Here is a 19,383-nt window from a genome sequence, read left to right as displayed (position 1 = left end):
GACGATAAAGCTGAGCTGACCGTAATCGATGTCAGTCCGTTAACCTCGGATTTTCGACAGGTAGAAACGCTTTCGAAATGCAAGTAACAACAGCGGCGCGACGCAATCAAGTATCCCGGAATGTTCTGATCCATTGAAACCGGTTTCGAAGAAGACTCAGGCCGCTGCATTAACGGTTGAAACACACACACACACACACACACACACACGCAACCTCTCGATAGCTGATACTATATTTATAAAGTCGTTTTACCGGCTGCTGCTCGTAGAAAGTGTTTACCTACGAGTCGTATTCAAGTTTCTACACCAAACGCACTCGGATTTGGATACGTTAGCATTGTAAATCACAAATCATTCTCCACTAATTTGTAATAGAAATAATTCGTGACTTGGACGAATCAACGATGAAACGATGAAACGTTTAAAGGAAGAAAAAAGAAATATTGTGATAATCGGAAAATTGGGGAAAATACGTATGCACATAGATTAATGGTTCAACCTTTCAACATATGACCGTGATATCTCACGGTACTTTATTTCTTTCGTCGTATATGTTTTCTTCTTATCACAGTCGATTCTACGAAATACAAATACAGATTGTTTCTCACGTGTTTAACAATAAATATACAGAAATCCCGGATAACCGGCATACTTGCGAAACGAATACATTAACGGAGCTTGTTCCGGCAGCAGGAGGAAGAAATATTCGAGTCTAGTACATCGGTAACTATACATTTTCTAAAAAAAATCAAAGGATGAGGTATGAGGTATGAGGGATGAGGGATGAGGGATGAGGGAGGGTCGCAGAGGGAAAAATATGCCGGTTGGAAATTCAAACACGCGTTAAAATAACACGTTGAAAAGCAAAACCTCGTTATACTGGTACAACGACGACGGCTCGATTTACGCTCAGAGTCAACGGTCATGCAAATGTAGAACCGGATGACATAGATAACGTGTAAATAACTTCGTCTCAACTTTTTCATCAAAAGTAGGTACACCGATTGCATCTAGTATTTACAACGTTATAATTACATTTGTTATTTTCTTCGTTACGTCATCCGATTCTGAACGTATATCGAATAAGTATACGGACAAAAGCATCGTGTCAAGTAAAATAAAAACAAAATGTATGTATATGTATAAGGAAGGTAGATCAATTTCCTTATTCGTCTCCAAAGCCTACTTGATAGACTGCCCAAAGACTCGAGTCAAGAATGCGTTAACATGTCGGTATTATACAATTGTTACAACTTACAATTATACTAGTAATTAAAAGGCACAGTGGCGTGCACGACCCATCAATCATACTTCGACCGTGACATGTCGAGTCGACAATTTTGTTTTATCGTATATTCAAATGAAATTACTTAGCAGAAAGATAATGGTATATTCTCCAATTTTATGCCCATTTTTCTAGCCGAACGTTCGATCCTCGAGTCCAATCCAAAGGCAACATTTGCTATTTCGATATAAAATGGATAATATTTATGCATGGACCGTATCGTAGTTCATACGGTTAACATTATATTTATTTCTCATAGAAATTGCGCTAGACTGTTGGTGGATCTGCCAATAATGGACGGAAGCGTTAGCGTCCAACGAATCTCGTTATTCGCCAAGACTATAAAGATTACATTCTTTAAAATTTCACGCATATTTTACGTACGTTTCTTGGATCGATCCGTTAACGAAGCAATCGTAATCTAGTCTCGAAATAAACATTTCGATGCGCACGAAATGCACACGTTGCTGGAAATGGAAGGTCGTTGTTTGTTACCTTCTTGGATTGTCGAATAAGAATGTAATCTATACCCGTGTGTAATGAAACGCATGTGTGTTTGGTGCTTTGCTTTTTACGCTATGGCCATCGAACGTCCCGTATGTCGTGGTGCCGAGAGTCCAGACTCGATCCAAGCGTAACGCACGGCCTAACTAGAAGTATGTTTTATCTTTTATGTGAAAAGGCACTTTGTTTTCCCGGGGAAAGGTTCAGGTTACGGAACAGAACGGGATCGGCTCGCGATCGATCTCGATAAAAGGGGCGAAGCTGTGTGTAGCTCCTTCCTTCCGGTCCTTTTTCTGCCGACATCGACTAGTTAGTAGAGACCGACGCGCGTCAGAACGAAAAAGGCTCAGAAGCTGCCGCACTCCCTTAGCACGCGATTTCCGAGCGGTAGTGGCGGACGGAAGTTGTTGATTACCTGGAAACCAGAAGAAAACCATCGGAATTAGGAAACGGGGCCGTGATTCCGCCAATCAGAAATTCATTAAACGCGATAAAGGCTAAAAAGAAAAGAAAAGAAAAGAACACAAGAAAAATATGCGCGGATTAGCTACTGCTCTATCGAGGGGAAGAATAGGGCTCCTTAGAAACTTTGTAAAATTTAGAAATATTTGAAAAGTAGATTGTAGCTGGCTACGATTAATGGTTCGCCTTCTCCGTTACGAATCATGATCGCTTGTCGGACTTGGACTTGCACGTAAACCGATGCGATGGACGGAACAAAGAGTTACTTATTGTTAGCGGTAGCGATCGGACTGTGACCGTGATTCAACAGTACACGAGGACAGCGACAACGTCAACGTCAACGTCAACGTCAACGTCAACGCCAACGGTTCGGTGACCTTCCCTCTGGCCAACCGACTTTGTCGTTACTTATGCACAGCGACCATACTTACCGCTCCATGGTTTTCATGGCAAGGACACTCCTCTTCGCGCGTAAACTTTCGCAAATTCCGGAATATGTTCAGCTGATGATGGGATACCTCGATGTACTTTTTAAACAAAATCCAAGTGACGCTCTCGTTGCAGGGGGGTGTTGTCAGCGAACCCAAGTACGTCCAGTAGCCATTGTCATCTGAATCGACGGACAAACGATTTAAGAACCATCGATAACTAACCGGAACTTTTGTACGAGATATTTCGTATTAAAGTGAAACGCAAACCTATCCGATAGTTCCTCCAACCTTTACTCGTATCGAGTAACAATTCCGATATACGATATACGACTACACGTCTCGTCGTACCAAATCTTTATTTTAGTCTTTTCATATACATATTTTATTTAGGTACGTAACATTCCTCAAACATATTTTTCTTTTTCTTTGTACTTTCTAATTCCGTTGGCGTGGTGGTAATCGCGTGACGCAAACAACGCGACGCGACGAATCGCTTTTCGTTGAGTTTACCGATTTTCCTTGGAGAGGTTTATACAAATTTCAACCTTCTTGTCTCGAGCATCGAATAACAACGCCAAGACAAGAAAAACAACTCGAATGATCATCTTTGTGCATAATTGAATCACGTTCAAAGACGTGGATATACGTCGAATATCGAATATTCGAGTTCGAGTACTTTAATGCTACAAGGAAAACTCACGAATGACATTTCGTAGATACTTACCAGGAAGTAGTTTACCAGGATCGATAGGTTCAGCAATTTCTACGACTTCATCCTTATGCGACACGTACGGCAACAGCCGTGCTATCTTGTCCATCTCTGGGTGAGTTTTCCCCACCTGAAATCAAACGTGACACAATTTTCTTTTGCGTATCGCATGTTTTTTTTTGAAACGGTACACCAAGCAGACAATGTTGTTCCGATCGCGTCGCGAACGCCTGATAAAAAAAAAAGAAAAAGAAAAAGAAAAAGAAAAAGAAAAAGAAAAGGAAAGAAAAAAAAAAGAAAAAGATTTACATAGGAAAGCATGTAAGAGAGTCCATGGAATTGCGGTCAGTCGAATGTTCCACGCGACTGGTATTAATGATCGCGAGCGTTATCCAACGATCGTACATACAATGTTCATTATTCACCGAGAATGTGTACATCTATGGAGCATGTACATATTATATGTATATCTAATCATTTGTTCGGCGTATCGACGTCTTGTCAGAAGAATCAAACTGCAAAAATACTTTTGCGACGTAACCTACTCCATCATCTACTCTATTCGCCAACGATTCGTTTCCTCGATGGAAATTCGTCTCGACGTAACATTAACATAATGAAAACGATCGATTGTGCAATGTCATTTGACGAGTAGCTCTCTACTATTACCCAGCAAACACCGATACAATCGAATGGATCGTATGCATTTGATCTCGTCTCGCGTGGACACGCAGCGTTCGAACGACTTTAACGAGTCTGAAACGTCCGGAACAGCAGCCGTTGCGCAATCAAACCGTGCAGAGTTTTGAAAAAGAAATCGAGTTTCAGAGATCATTTGTCCGATTCAAGGGATCGTACTGGTTCCTTTCGGATATCGTCGGATCGTCGGAATCGGATACGATTAATCCAAAAGTAGACGCGCGGTGCATACTTTTTTTAGCATTCGTCGACAGGTTTTTACGGGGCTGCGTGACTTTAATTGCTAGCAAACTTTTTCGCCACGTAGCATGACTCTTGTGAGAAAAATTCTCTTAGATGTCGCACGATAGGCAACGAAACGCTTATAATACGGTTACGAATTTGTACACGCACAATACAGTGTCTGTTACGTAACAGGCCAATCAACGGATGACGATGGAACGGACGCGGTACGGCGGCCATCCAAAACACCGCACCGTTACGGATTCTGCTTACGGAGCTTTGTCAACTTATTTAAAACTTATTTAAGCGCTTATAGAGATGCCGTGGATGGTGTGGTGATACGTGGCGATACGCTGCACCCGTACAAACGCGTCACAAACAAACAGCATGTAAACGAATTAGAACCGCGAGAGAACTCGAGGAGGCTTCCAACTATCGATATCACGAAAAACACACGACACCGATAGAAATCGTGCGCAATCGTAACCGACCATTTCCAAACGTTTACATGTTCCTCGAATCTAATTAAAGAAATGTTTCGATTGTCCATTGTATTCGTTATCGAACGTTCAATTTTCCTTTAATTGCACTCGTTTCTTACCAGTCGATTAAAAACACGGAAACAAAACGTGATCTGTGATACGCGGCTAAGGTCAAGCCGAGCAAAGTGGAAAGGAAAGTGTAGGTACGATCTAGGAAACGCGTTGCGACGGCGACGGCGACGGACGGATAAAATAAAATTACTGACCTTCAGAAAAACCCCGAGAACAGCGAGGCCGTCAGATGCTTTCGCAGCTTCGGCAAAGGTATTGTACTTGCTAGTGTTCCAATGTACCAGATGTAACTGCAACAAAATCAACGAAAATGGATAAATTTCGAAAAGAAATGAAGGAAATGTTAAAAGTGTAAATTGAACGTTGATTAAACGTTGATTCTGTTGATTCGGTTTCCGATACAATTACAATCATTTTTCTTGCGCACAGACTGTAAAAAGAAACTGCTCGCAAGTTTTCCTCGTGTCGCTTGCATCACGATAACAGATAATAGCAGTTGGTTATTTAATCAACGTTAATAATTGGAAATTGCATCGTACGACTCGGTCTTCGAACCGGCTCGTCGAGTCGTTTGCGAAAACTGTTGTTCCGTGAGTCGATTCGACCTATAATCATCACCGATAATCGTTGGAAAGCAAACGAAACTAAACCTCGGTATATCTAACGACTATAATAGTCCTTTAAACAATTCGAAAGATAAGTTTCGTTGTGTATGGAATATCGCATTGTCGGTTAACGGATCCTTTGCAGCGAAATCGATGCATCTCGCGATAACGCTACGAAAAATATTTATACAATGAATAAAAGTAATCGCGCGTGACTTTGAAAAAAGATTTCTACCTCGTTAGTCATTCGATGTTATCTTATTCCACCATTTCCTGGATGCGCGTCACATTATTCGGCACCTTCGATTACACGTGTTTCTAACGCGATACTAGATAGCAATTTTACTCGAGTTCTCGAGTAGGTAAATGTAACATTTCATCAATCAGGAATTTTGTTTGAATCGTTGAATAATTACAGACTTAACGCCTGATACGTGTCGCTACAAATTTTCCATCTGGCGAGCGCTTCTCGTCAGCTGAGAACCAAGTCCATTCTCTTTGGTGCATTCCGAGTGCATCCAACAACCCAAGAGAAACGTGCTTGGAAGATGAATGTAACTTTCAACCGTAGGTTCGACGAGAGAGATAGCAAACTTTCGTTAGACGAGTCGAGATGTACATATATTTGTTCGATTTAAAACAAGAATAAGCATACTCTGATACACAAACAGTTCAAGTTTAGTAAGGATAGTAGGATAATTCCAGGTTCGTTGAAAGTTTTTGTAAAACGAGTTCATCGACAAGTGTTAGAATTGCTCGAGGACAACGATGACGCCAACTTGTCTCAAACGTTTCTTACATAATTCAATTACAATTTCCATACAAATGTTTGCCGCCTCAATGAGAACGCTAATTACATCGTAATCGTTTCCCTTGGCGTTGTTCGCGGCTTGTCTAAACTTGTTGCGACACGAAACATTTCAAGATGCGTGTACGGAAAACGTAAGGTGCAAAATGACTTTTAAGAAATAAACAATAATTAATATGTCGATATTAATATTGTAAACTGTTTTCTACGAATGAGACAGTCGTCGAACAAGACTTGTTGTTTTCTTCGTTTCTTGTGACGTGTACGAAGCAAAAGAAGCAACACGCAAGCAATACTTATTAACAAACTACCCATACAAAAGAACATCTCGCGCATTCGGTCGACAAGAAAGAACCTCTTAACCTTAAATATGAAATCTAAGATTAGACACGTCCATGATGAATGACACGCAATCATTCAAGATAAATCCAGATCAACTTGTACTTGTACGGTTCGCCTCTAGGAGTAATATGGTTACCACGTATTCCGAGTACTCGTTGGTCCTGAACAACACTTTGCAAATGGATAAAAAAACTTGGCCAAATACAACGTACTCGTTTCGATCGCTACGTACATATGTACATTTCTCTAGCCACTGTTTTAGAATCATTTATTTGTATTCGAGTATACTTTTCTATTGCGAGTAACGCTTCGCAATTCCTAAACTCTATGCGTTACTTTCCTTCGCGTTATTTCTTTCGAAAATAGACAACTATTACCTTGTCAAAGGTAATTCTTTTCTGGTTCTTTTTCTCCGAACGCAAACATCGCGATCTTCGAGTCATGGACGATACGTAGAGTGCGCGTGTTCGTACAAGGTCGAAGCGACTATAAGATCGTACACCGATGCGATGATCGTGACGCGAATCATGCTCCGTGAGAGTGAATTATTAACCATCTACCGCGGACTAGACGCTGACTGCGATCGTCGCGTCGGAGGAACCAGTTAATCGCTTATCCCGACCGCGTTCTTTTAAGCTCTTTACGTTTCAACGGCATTCAGAACTGCGAACGCTATACATAATACGAATGTATTGTTGTTCTGCGTCCACCTAAACGGCGACAATCGAAACATAAAAATCGACATAAAAAACAAAACAAAACAAAACAAAACATGCAAATTTTCTTGTCAACTTTAAACATACCTCGCCAGCGAACGCCTGTCCATCCACGGTGTGCTCGGACCCTCTAGAGTCGCTGCATCCCCAGTGACAATGATACTGTTCGAGTTTGTAAATGTCATCCATAAGCGGGCCACCGCTCAAAACTGGAACGACGATAATAATTTCATTTATTAGACATTTCGTTTAAATCCGTTTCGAATGGGCAGACAACGAAACGTTTACGAATTTCTCGAAACGATACACATCACCTTTCTCGCCAGTTTGTTTTAGATGGAACGACGTAAGCGTATTTAAATAATACGGAGTTGCAAAATACTACAATGAATCGGATAGACTCGATGGCCGAGTAACGAATAACAACGAATAAAAACGAATAAAAACGAATAAAAACGAATAAAAACGAATAAAAACGAATAAAAACGAGTTTCGCGACCTCTTTCTTTCTCACGCTTCGCATCATGAAGAACGCAGACCGTTTGAAAGCGTTGAATTACAGGAAACTCTTGATTAGCCGAATTACTCGAACGGTACATGTATAGTATAATAGTACGGGGGAACCATAAATAGTCCAGACAACGAGCGAGTTATTTTTATTAACGAAATACATCGGACGAATAAATACATGTATATGTCTGCGTGTTTGCGCGGGCATGAAAATATTTCGCGTAGAAAATATTATTGGAAATCACTTTTTCGTTCGGTACTTGAGATTGGTCTGAGATTAGACTGGTCGCGTTATAAGTTTCCTTCGTGTCGCAAATCAAAGCAAGCACCCGTTCGTTTCAGAGTGGTCCGGCAGTTACTTTGTGCCAACGACCAAGTAAATATTGACGGTGCGCTGGTCAAAGGCAAACAACTGTTTGCCGGTCGACGAAAGAACGAGGATTCGTCGTTCGTCGGTCATCTCGAACGATTTGTCATCGTGTTAATGAAACAAATGGGCCACGGTATCGCACCGCTCGAACCATAATTTGCATCGATTCCCTGAAATTCCGCTCTATTTCTGTCATGTAAACGTTTCGTTCCTGCCACATATGAGCACGCATAATGCGTCACGGCACGGTCGTCCTCGTTTCAAGAGAACACCGACTGCCGCCGACGCGGCAAGCACTCCGCGAAGGTAATAGCGCCTCCTAAGCGTCACGAAACTGCCGTCGAAACGTTCGAAGAAAAAGACGCTCGCCGTTTACCATCGCTTTGTCGAGTCGGCGTCGTCCGATACTTTTATCCGAGAAGGCAACATTTTCGAGCACTCGTATCCATTTCGGGTCGCTACACTTCAAAGTCGCTTCATTTTTCCGCGATACACTCGTTGCATAATCAAAGTTACAATTTCGCATTACTATAGCGATAATAGGCAACGCATCGCTGATTCGGAACGATAAGATAACGACCTATATACATAGGTATGTTATGTACGAACAGTTGAATCAACATGTGCGTAAAACGTTTACTTTACTTTACTGTTATATGATGCTACATAGATAAACCGAGTTCTGCGTGGTGTTTCTAATCTCTAGACGATCCATGTTCTATTGACAAAACTAACACTCGGTTGATACTCGATCCAAGTAAAAAGAATATACGATTACAGACCAAATTGCACCTATAACATTGCTAATAGGACATTTTGTAAAACTTGTTCGATATCGTCGTTATATCGAAGCATAGATAAATATTGATTCTACCTATTGATAATTTGGATTCGTTAATAGAGTAAAATTCTTTGTGCTTTCAAGTAAAACAACTCAACGACCGATCGACTTATCGAAAACGTTCGTTTCCGTTTCATGCAATTTTCCTAGAGTCTGCTTTTGAATCCGGCGTATAATTTGTAAGGTCGGTAGTTGTTGAATGCGACGAGGATTAAGTTTAATAATTGCGAGATTTCGCTTTTATCAACAAGGGAGCGCAAACTCGAGCTTTTCTGCCGAGTTTCTCTTAACGGTGTCGGAAAGGAACGATTAGAGCCGCGCGTTTCGTGGCCTGCTCGCCCAACCAAGCAGCAGGCTTCAGCTCGCGGTTAATACTATGTTAAAATCTACTTTGAACCGGTTGAGATTAAATCGGTCGCTTTTAACGAGCAAACATTCGGGATTGAATAACGCTAGTCGCATATAGTCGAAAGATCGAAAGATGATGACCATACCGGATTTCTTACTTTTCGGGAGGCCGTTTATCGCGAGGTGATTATAGTTATCGAGCCAGTGTGTCTCCGAGATTAAAAACAAACCAACGATAATCGCTTGATTCGTATTTCTTAAAGCGACCAGAGGATCGATGATCCTATTCCTGACCGACATCGACATGGACGACGCCGACGCCGACGCTCTAGTCTCGCAACTTGCAAGCGAGACAGACCTCGTCCCAAGAAATCATCAACGGTCGAGAGTCGAGAGCCAATTTCGAGATGTATTTGCAGCATTCGCGGCCAATCTGCAATTCAATGCTGCCTGCCGATCGATCAACGATCGCAATCGTTTCGCTCGGATATGCGCGTCCAACTTTCAGCTAACGAACGCGAGTTCTTAGCTTTGCATGTAAATGCATCGACTAGTCGCCCACGACACGTCCGCGCCGTTTTTTAAACCCCGAGAGCTCTTCAGCCGTTGTTTCGCCGCGCGTCGAGTCGCGTCGGGTCGCGTCGGGTCGCGTCGGGTCGCACAAAAGGGTTACACGACGGAATCGACAAGCTACGATTTCTACCAACACTTGGTAGACCAATCACCGATGGAATATTAACGGAAACTTACGTGTGCCCACACCGTCGGTGTCTATGCGCCAGCAATAACCCGGATTAATGAGCTTCCGGGAAGCCGTGGCCGGATACTTCCATCGAAGGGGTTTGCTACTTAGAGCCTCGTGGTCGGATTCTACACGATCGGTTTCAATGTTCACCGGACTCTGCCTGGAGCCTGCCGCCATTGGAAACTTCGTTACCCATGTGCTGGGTCCTGCAACAACCAAATTCCTCCTTCCTTAATATTATGTACCATGCCGTGATAACACCAGACCATGGTAAGGACATTGGAACGTAAAGACATTGATAGCGCGCCGATGATAACGCTACCAAATGCAAGCACGGATTATGCAACAGATATCGTGTGAAAATAGCGACCACTGGTGCCGCTCCGCTGACAAACGGGATAAATTATCGCCTACTTTAAGAAACTCATTATCATGGGCGGCGTATGTCACGTGCCACTCTATGAACCTTTCTTCGTCGCGACACGCGATACCGATATCGTTTGCGATAGAGTCATTCTTGTAAACGTCTCGTGTCTTTCGACACCGTCCGTGTACCTAGTGTCTGAAACCTTGAAACCACCAATTACTATAATGTACGTATGTGGCTATATGTACAGCGTAACGTCAGTCATTGTTCCCCGTAAAACAAAGATAAATCAAATTCTTCGTCTGTCAATTTTCATCATTTATGTTACAATCTTGTTTGCTCGCGAGAAAATTAGCAATTGGAAATTGCAACTTGGAAAATACCTAATGTTCGGTTCGTTGATTTTTCGCATTCATACATTTGCATCTATTCTACTACCACTCGACGTGTGACCCGCATGACGGTGCTTTTCTACTTGTACTGCGCAAACACGGTTCGTCAAACACGATTATTACCAGTGAATAATTGAATAATCGTACATGGTTCATCGACAAACTAATGTTCCTTAACGAAATCTACGCGACAAAGTTATCGCGTCGTTGCTAACATTCTCGGTAGCAGCGTCCGAAATAATTATGCGATGATGAATTGCTGGCATTGCTTTGATTGAAACTTTGTTTGTATAAGGATTCGTCGATCAGCGCTCTTTTGACGGCACGCAAGCATTGCCGGCCTCGGAGCGTCAGTCGCCCGGTGGATTTTCAGCAAGTTGTCGAAATAAAAATCATTTGGCACAGATTTGTGTTTCCATCCTGAAACCCTCTCGCATGTTCAAATATATTCAATATAAATAACAATTATCGAGGGAAAACACTCTCTTTCAGGTATACCGATTACAAATTACAACTATCCCGCGCAGACGTTTCTTTATCGGTCGAACCGCGTGGTTTGCATCTGCTAAACAGCACGTGATGATGACAATCGCGCGACGCAATTGCGATTATGCCCGCCGGTTCACGATCGTCACGGTCCATTACTGTGCCAAGTGTGATACTTGTACATCTATTCGGTCGACCGTGATGCGCTTCTATACACCGAATACGTATCTGTTTTAACCTTGTTTTCGTACAAGAAGAACGTGTCATCGCCTTGGTCCATCTAAATCTAAAGATGGACAAAATCTTTCACAAAACAAAACAAAATAGATAGAAAAATGTAACGATTGTCATCTATTATTCGGCGAGTAAAGTCACCTGGTGTTATCAAACTATTTGAATAGTAGGTAAGATTGGATATCTTAATCACGATCACGATATCCATCTTTGTCCGAACCAGTCGTTAGTTTCTATTTTAAGAAGCTTTCAGTTGATAACGCGGCGAGCTGGTATGTGATGCATAGCCCAAACAACATAGTCCTGTCCGATTGAGATTTCTATTGACGGCGAACGATCACAGAGCTCGGTACGTTCCAAGAGGAAGAATAACGTCTCGAGGTCGTCGAGATCTGTTTGAAGGTTCGTTCAACCTTGCCGAACGAGCCACGAGAAAACGCGAGACATAACACGGTGCGCTGATCAGAGATCACGGTTTCGCAGGGAATCGCCTTCATTTCTCCTCGGACCTTCGCGGTTACTTTTTATTAAGTCTACAGACCGATACTTTGTTCCATATTTCATGCACTTAATATCCCATCGAATACCAAATAAACACGATTAGTAAACTGAAATGAAATTTTCGATAAGATTCTGCTTCGGTTGGATTTCCGCGTCACGGTCGCCCGAGATGTATAATTTTCTCTCTATGTGTACGCGTATTCGATCCTACGATTCAATCCTCTTTACGAGCAAGCAACAGTGCCTATGTATACGCGCCTTTTACGTGAAGCCGGATTGGGAAAGAAAACACATACATATATTCATAAATGTGTATGTACACACGTCACGCCTTCCTGTTCAGCCTATTGTGTTCCATATTTGAGAATGAGTCAAGTTCGCACAGAGACGCCAGTAGGAATTCTTTTATTTTCACCGGATACCTGTTGTTGGTGCCTACATTTTACATGCATTAAAACGCTATCAGCTAGATTCGATTTTACCTCGCGGAACCTACATTTTTAAAGAATGCCCTGCGTAAACATTTTTCATGCTCCAGACCTAAAATAATAATAATAATAATAATAATAATAGTAGTAGTAGTAATAATTGCAACTTTATTTCGCGATTTAACGTAATAAAGTTACTTTTGATCGAGCATTAAATCGAGAACGCGTGCAGTACGGAAACGGCTAAAATCGATATACGTACAACGATAAAACATAGAACCACGACAAACAAGTCACAACCTGTGTGTTTAGAACTGTATGATGCGTGAACCTCTTCCCCTGTCGATAGCAATCGTTAATCATTTAATGGTTTAATGTTGATGTGAAAACTACTCGAACCGTATCCGACGCGTAAATCAGGTGCAGGTAGTTGCGTCATTGAACGAGGACGTCGACCTCGATCATTCTGTAACGAACGAAATTCCCTCTATGACCCCAATTTCGTTGCATGTGTGTGACGAACTGAAGGAAAAAACATTAGGGTGAATTTCAACAGCGCCTTCGGACCGTCGCGTCGGCGTCGTTGTTGCCGCCGCGAGCAATACAAAATTATTGTATCCGAGATTTTTTCCTCGGCTGATACACAACGGAACGCGTGTCTACTTAAAGTATATTATGGAAAACTTGTTTTACACATCTAGGATATCTCGAAGCAGAACAAACTTCAAGTTTTTAACATCTTGACGGATAGTGGAAAAAACATTTATGTTTCAAATAAAATAACTGGTCCTTTAAATCGCCTTACGCGTACAACTATAGTATATACAATTTTTAAATTTCTTTAAATTGGGTAGATTTTGTAAGAATCGGGATAGTTATCCAGTTGGCCGAGTCAAGCGGATAGGGTACACTGTACACGGTCGGAAAGCAAATGACTTAATCGTCGATCTGCACGCCGCTGCGCCGCGCCGCGCCGCGCCGGCTAGGAATTTATGCAAATCACGGTATTCGCAAGAGTTTGCAATTGCACTCATGCTGGTTCAAAGATAACACGCTGACAAATTGGCTCCGGATTAAGGGCATTTTGGAGGGGGTGAGCAGTGTGCACGGTAACCAAGTAAACCGACGAAACGAAACTGGGTCTGCGACTCGTCTCCTGCACGCTCGCGCAGTCTTTCGTCTACATTTCACTTTGTTTCATCTATTTGCGTTATACGGTAACTACTACATCATCTTTCTTTGACCAACGGCTCGGCTCTTTCACCTTGCACCTCATGGCTTAAATAATAAATGTGGATAAATGTTGACTAGGACAAATGAAAAATAAGAGTACATTGTTTTGCCACTTGGAAAAGAGTGTACGCGTCTACGTGTACCTATACATACACTCTGACTGTATTTCAAGAGTACGGTTGCTAACTCTAGCTGCATCGTATGCGATCTGGGAACACGTGCATCTTCGTACCTCCGTTACAAGCGTACTTGTATGCACGTGCTTCCCTTTCGCTCTCGCGTTATATTTACGTGTCCACAGTCGGTACAATGTATGTACGACCGTTTCCACGTGGTTTATACACGTTTCACAGGTTATCCGACTGGTACCTATGCGCGAGGCGCGAGGCGAGAGGCGCGAGACGCGAGACGCGAGACGCGAGACCCGAGTACACGGCTCTCCGATGCGTACCTATAACTCTTTCGCAACGATAGAACGACCACAGAATAGACACGCCTATGCCTGTTAGGAGAGAACAAGTGCATCGGCCTGAAGCAAAACGAGGAAAATTATTGATTTTCCTTTAGCCACGGACTCGGTGGTGTCCCGTGCTCTATAGCCTGGCCGAGGGCAAAGCCGCGGCACGGCCGTCCCGTCCGGTCCCTTGGCACGACTGGGACGCCCGCGCCGCATTCGAACTCGAAGACAATGCCCTTAGGTCAGTGAGCTTTGGTGTCATCGTGACACCGTGCCGAATCGAACCCCCCCGCCACGAAATCCTATCTACCAAACCAATTTTGTGTGTGTGTGTGTGTGTGTGTGTGTGTGTGTGTGTGTGTGTGTGTGTGTGTGTGTGTGTGTGTGTGTGTGTGTGTGTGTGTGTGTGTGTGTGCGCCATATTTTCCAATTTCAAGTTCGTTTCGATTCCAACGAGAAGGCGGCCACCATCATATTCGAGGCATACTATTTATTGTTTTCTTTTCAAACATCATATCTACGATCGATGTACGTTACATTCGTTACGTAAGGATATACACGATACAACCGGATCAACACGGACAAACGTGTTATCTAGGAACAAAATACATCGAATAACGAATAAAAGATTTAACAACTCATCATCTGATAGTTTTCTCGAAACAAACCGAGTCGAAAACTACTATTTAATCAAGTTTTATTAAAATCCATGAATCTACTTCTCCATCGAAAAATTTAACTAGCTTATTCCTGACCACGGATGTGGCTGCAATATTTAGACGAGCACTTCCTCGGTTAAATATGTATACATGTATCAAGTTATTCTCTTTACGAATACCGCCAACGCGATTGCCGATCAATAATATCGACGATACACCTTCAACATAATCGAAACTTAAGATTCAACTCTATCTCTGACCGAGTTCTACCTCAAAGTATGTACAATTACAAGTCCATAGGTATGTATACGTATGATGTCTTGGATTACAAATTACGAATTCGAACGGGACACTGCCAACTACTACTCGTCTTACGCGGTAAATTATCCGTTTCTTACTTTCTCGATTGTACAGAAGCAAGGTATTGTAATTCTTAATAAGCACGTTTCAACGATAATACAAAACACAATTATAATAGTAATAAAAGGACGTACCGGTAAAATCGAAACAATAACATTGACCGACTGGATGTTATCGTATCTAATCTATACGCTTCGCGAATATGCATCAAGTTTCATAGATATGCTTTGAATGGTAACAATTGGCAAGTTCGATATTCCTTTCCGTTTGTCGTATCGGATTTTATCTCTTTTCTTTTCTTTTTTATCGTTTTAAATAAGACCACAGGAAACGGATGATTCATTCGTTGTACGTTTTGTTTAATAAAAAGAAAGAAAGTAGAACAATATAACGATACGTGTTTGCCAAGTCTGAACAACAATTATACATTTTGTTAAATCGATCGAGAACAATTTTATCTTACCGTCGCCGTCGGCGTCGCTTCGGTATTATAGTTGGATAAAAAATAATAAAATTTCTTATCGTTAGTCACGACTGAGATTGATTTCCACGAGCATTGTTCGAGTCTTACGGTTTCCTCGATTCTTTGAAAACTTATAAAAATGTCAAGTTCCGATCAACGTACCGCAAACCTTTATTATGATAAGATTTTGCTCTCAAGTATACTCTCGTTCAATAATCTATCGTCCTACAACTATGGTAAAAAGTGTTTTACATCAGCTTTACTTACTTACTTACTTACTTACTTACTTACTCACTCACTTACAGAAACGATTTTTTAGTAAAAAATGCTACATGAGTGAAAATTGACTTTGCGAATCGAACCATCCAACCAACCGATCAATCGCAAAAGAAACAAAAAATTAATGAAAATAGAAGCTCACCATTTTGGAGAGAATAGTCCCATTGGTTTTTATCCTCCATCACGGGAAACGATGACCGTCTTATCGAAAATTAAGATCCGCGAAATTGAGATCCGAGTAGAGTTTGCACGGAGTCGTCTTGTCCACTTCTGGTCCTCGATTAAACCGAACACGTCACTCTAACGTTTGTTTCTTGATTCGAAAGAAATTTACACTGATCGAATACACTGACGGCGATGGTTGATTCCAACTCGAAACGAGATATCGAGAGTCGATTGACAGCTCGACAGTTTAAACTGGTTTTTGCTCCGTTTCTATTTTGTACTTTGTGTTTCGAACGGTCGCGTTGCGTATATGGAAACTTTTTGATCGCACTCGTCTCAAATTGAACGAATCAATATATATATATATATATATATGTATATGTTTGAGAGGGCTTTCCAACTTTTTTCCTTTCTTCTTTCTTGTGCGATGCGAACCGAAAGGCGTTTACCTAGTCCCTGGAGAGATCGTTGACGAATGTGACACCGGCCGGCCGATCGCTGGATTTTATACGCGGGCCCTGTCACGTGACCCATATCTCACCGGAGAGACCGACTGCGCGTGCGCCGGTACTTGTTTACACGTGCCCGCAAACTTACCCCACCAATCCCGCCATGTGCACCTTAGCACGTGCTTACTTATGATCGACATCGATCATTTTGCTAACTCGTGCTTTTTCAAATATTTGCATATCCTTATCCATATACAAATCACTTCAACAAATTTCGATACTATTTAACATAACATTTACGTATTTACGGTTTTACAGACGTAACCGATATGATCGTTTACTCAATTTTTGGTAGTTTTACCACCTCGTATCTGGAGGTTGCATTCTCAGTTGCAAAGCACGACATTTTTACGCAGGGTAAAGCAAAAGTATCGTTAACATTGAACAAATTGTCGATAGATGAATGTTTACGAGGTTTATGGCCATCTTTCGATCTAACGAAATAACCATTTTATCTTTGTCGATGATTTAAGAAAATGTTTGCCAACGCCAAAGACTCCATGAGAAAGTAACTTTTTCTAATTCCGTCTAGTCGTAAAGCGATCACGATTAATCTTGATGGCAAGATAAGCTAACATGACACCCATCTATCGTCCTACAACCGAGAAATCAAATACGCTATCGAGCACTTGCGCTTCTAAACATTCTTCGCTCGGTTACGCGACGACCGTCTCTGTTCTTTAAACTTTAAACATTTCGAGTAGTTGCGTAGCAACCTGAAAATTTCACCAAAGATCGCGTTCAACGACTCGACAATTAATCGAGTGCTAACACGGATTTATCATTCATGACCGATGAGAGAAGAGATTAGATTAGTTAGACTTAACTTGTCCATTTCGTCTCAAGTATACTCTCCGTTCAATGTTTCTTATAGATAATCAAATTGTTATTATTTTCATCGTCGTCATTCATGAGTAATTACCAGTACGTACAAATTTATATTCAAAAAGAATATTTATTTTGTTCTGGTGAAATCCGATTTGCGTCTGTGCGTTTCATCATCTTCCAACGAGTAAACAGAGTAGTGAAAATAAACGTTGGTACTTGACGCCCGCATCCGTTTATTGGAATATTTTAAGCAGAAACGGTCACTTTTCGTTTTCCAAGAAGAAGAAGAAGAAGAAGAAGAACATGTTATCATTAGAAATGTGTATAACAAAAATGATTTATATTATACATATTCGTACCCTGCTGGAAACTGTCATACAAAATAAACACAGTTAGCTCGGAAAAAGCAATGATGCCAATGATTCACCGCGAATATCGAATATAGTATCTATATTAGCGTATCCAACGAAACTCTGACGACGATGAGTAGATTCGAAAGAAGCTGAAGAAAAGCGTAGAGTTCCATCTCCTTACGCGTAGAGAGGAGAGGCAACGAAGAACTCGGATCGAGAAGATCGTGCCACTTTAATTTCATCGAGCTTGGATAACATTGTCACGTCAGTGTTATGTCATGGAACGTGCCCGATGTTCGCGTGGTCGGCGTCGCATCGTTTTGTCTTCGTTATATCAATAAAGAAGCTGGCCGCACTCCTATGCTTCCAATGAAAATGAATAAATTCCCAGCAAATTCCATCGTAAAACTCGTCATTGGAACGTTCATACTTTTCTTTAACTTTAACGATCTACCGTTCGAGTCGATTGTTTTCAACGTTTCAGAAATAAAGTTAATTTCTATCGGCCGCGCGATGTGTTTCCGTACAATTATACATTCACCGAGAGCCGCACGAATGCGATCGACTTTGCATTTTAATTTTCAATGCTGGTCAACGAGAAACGATACTTGGTTTGAATTCTTCTCAAACTATTACGTAATCGTCGTTTCGTTCGACCTTCATGGTAATTAAACCGTTCCGTATTAACTAGAGATTACGAATTCGAAATCGTCAGGACGTAGCGCTACGCTGTGTCAGCAAATGTGATAAATATTTGCCAATCGATGATCATTCTCTCAAATTCGATACGAAAATAATCGGAACCAACATGTTACTCTTTGTAACGGTAGGCAAATGATTAAACTTTGAACTTTTTCTAAACTTAACATTGTACAGACCAAAATTTAACCAAATTACGGTAGATATCAATAAATTAATTATACATTTACGAATTGGAATATCCTACTTTAATTAATTCTCTCCAACATGTCGAGTACAGTTTAAATTTCTGTTTCATCTCGTATCATTTTTCCACTAGCTGGTATATAAAAATATTTCCACGGGTACTTATCGTCGTCGAAACGATTTATGCAAACCGTAATTCGCACTAATTTGGTTAGACTACTCGGTAGATCCTGCTAGCCTGTTGTTATGCGCATTAGTCATTAGCGTGACTACCGATCGGGCTGGAAATGCTAATGAGATACGCAACAGTGTTCTTTCAACTACATTTCAGCGTCAACGTTTACTTTTGTGATATAAGTAAATGTAGATGTAGATGTAGGTATGCATTTATTGCGAGCGACTTTCGCAAAGAAATTATTCTTTTATTGCCATCTATTGTTCGAATAAAGTTCCCCCATCTCTAGTGGCATCTCTGAGGATCTCTCAAAGGAGAACGGTAAAAGTTGGTAAAGAAGCGTAATCGTTTGAGAAAACAAACAACACGGGCGTACAACTTCAAAGTCAAAAGCGAGGCCACGGTAACGATCCGTCGCGAGAATTCTTTACCAGGTCCAATCTAATTAATCCTCGTTA

At 41.4% G+C, this 19,383-nt stretch overlaps 1 protein-coding gene across 1 annotated transcript; it reads right to left on the bottom strand.

Annotated features, from left to right (window-relative positions):
* Nucleotides 1–486: 486 nt before the first annotated feature.
* On the bottom strand, nt 487–16,668 carry LOC128893603 (carbonic anhydrase 2). The gene is made up of 7 exons (XM_054154694.1): nt 16,153–16,668; nt 10,157–10,357; nt 7,425–7,546; nt 5,061–5,156; nt 3,407–3,521; nt 2,683–2,861; nt 487–2,204 (listed from the first exon to the last, which is right to left on the bottom strand). Exons 1-7 carry the CDS (start codon nt 16,190–16,192, stop codon nt 2,136–2,138), a joined length of 822 nt encoding a protein of 273 aa, XP_054010669.1. The 5' UTR covers nt 16,193–16,668; the 3' UTR covers nt 487–2,135.
* Between the last annotated feature and the right edge of the window lie 2,715 nt (nt 16,669–19,383).

This window comes from Hylaeus anthracinus, unplaced genomic scaffold, assembly GCF_026225885.1.
Source record: "Hylaeus anthracinus isolate JK02 unplaced genomic scaffold, UHH_iyHylAnth1.0_haploid 3, whole genome shotgun sequence".
In the NCBI taxonomy this organism is placed as follows: Eukaryota; Metazoa; Arthropoda; class Insecta; order Hymenoptera; family Colletidae; genus Hylaeus; species Hylaeus anthracinus.
This window is presented reverse-complemented; position numbering and strand designations above follow the sequence as displayed.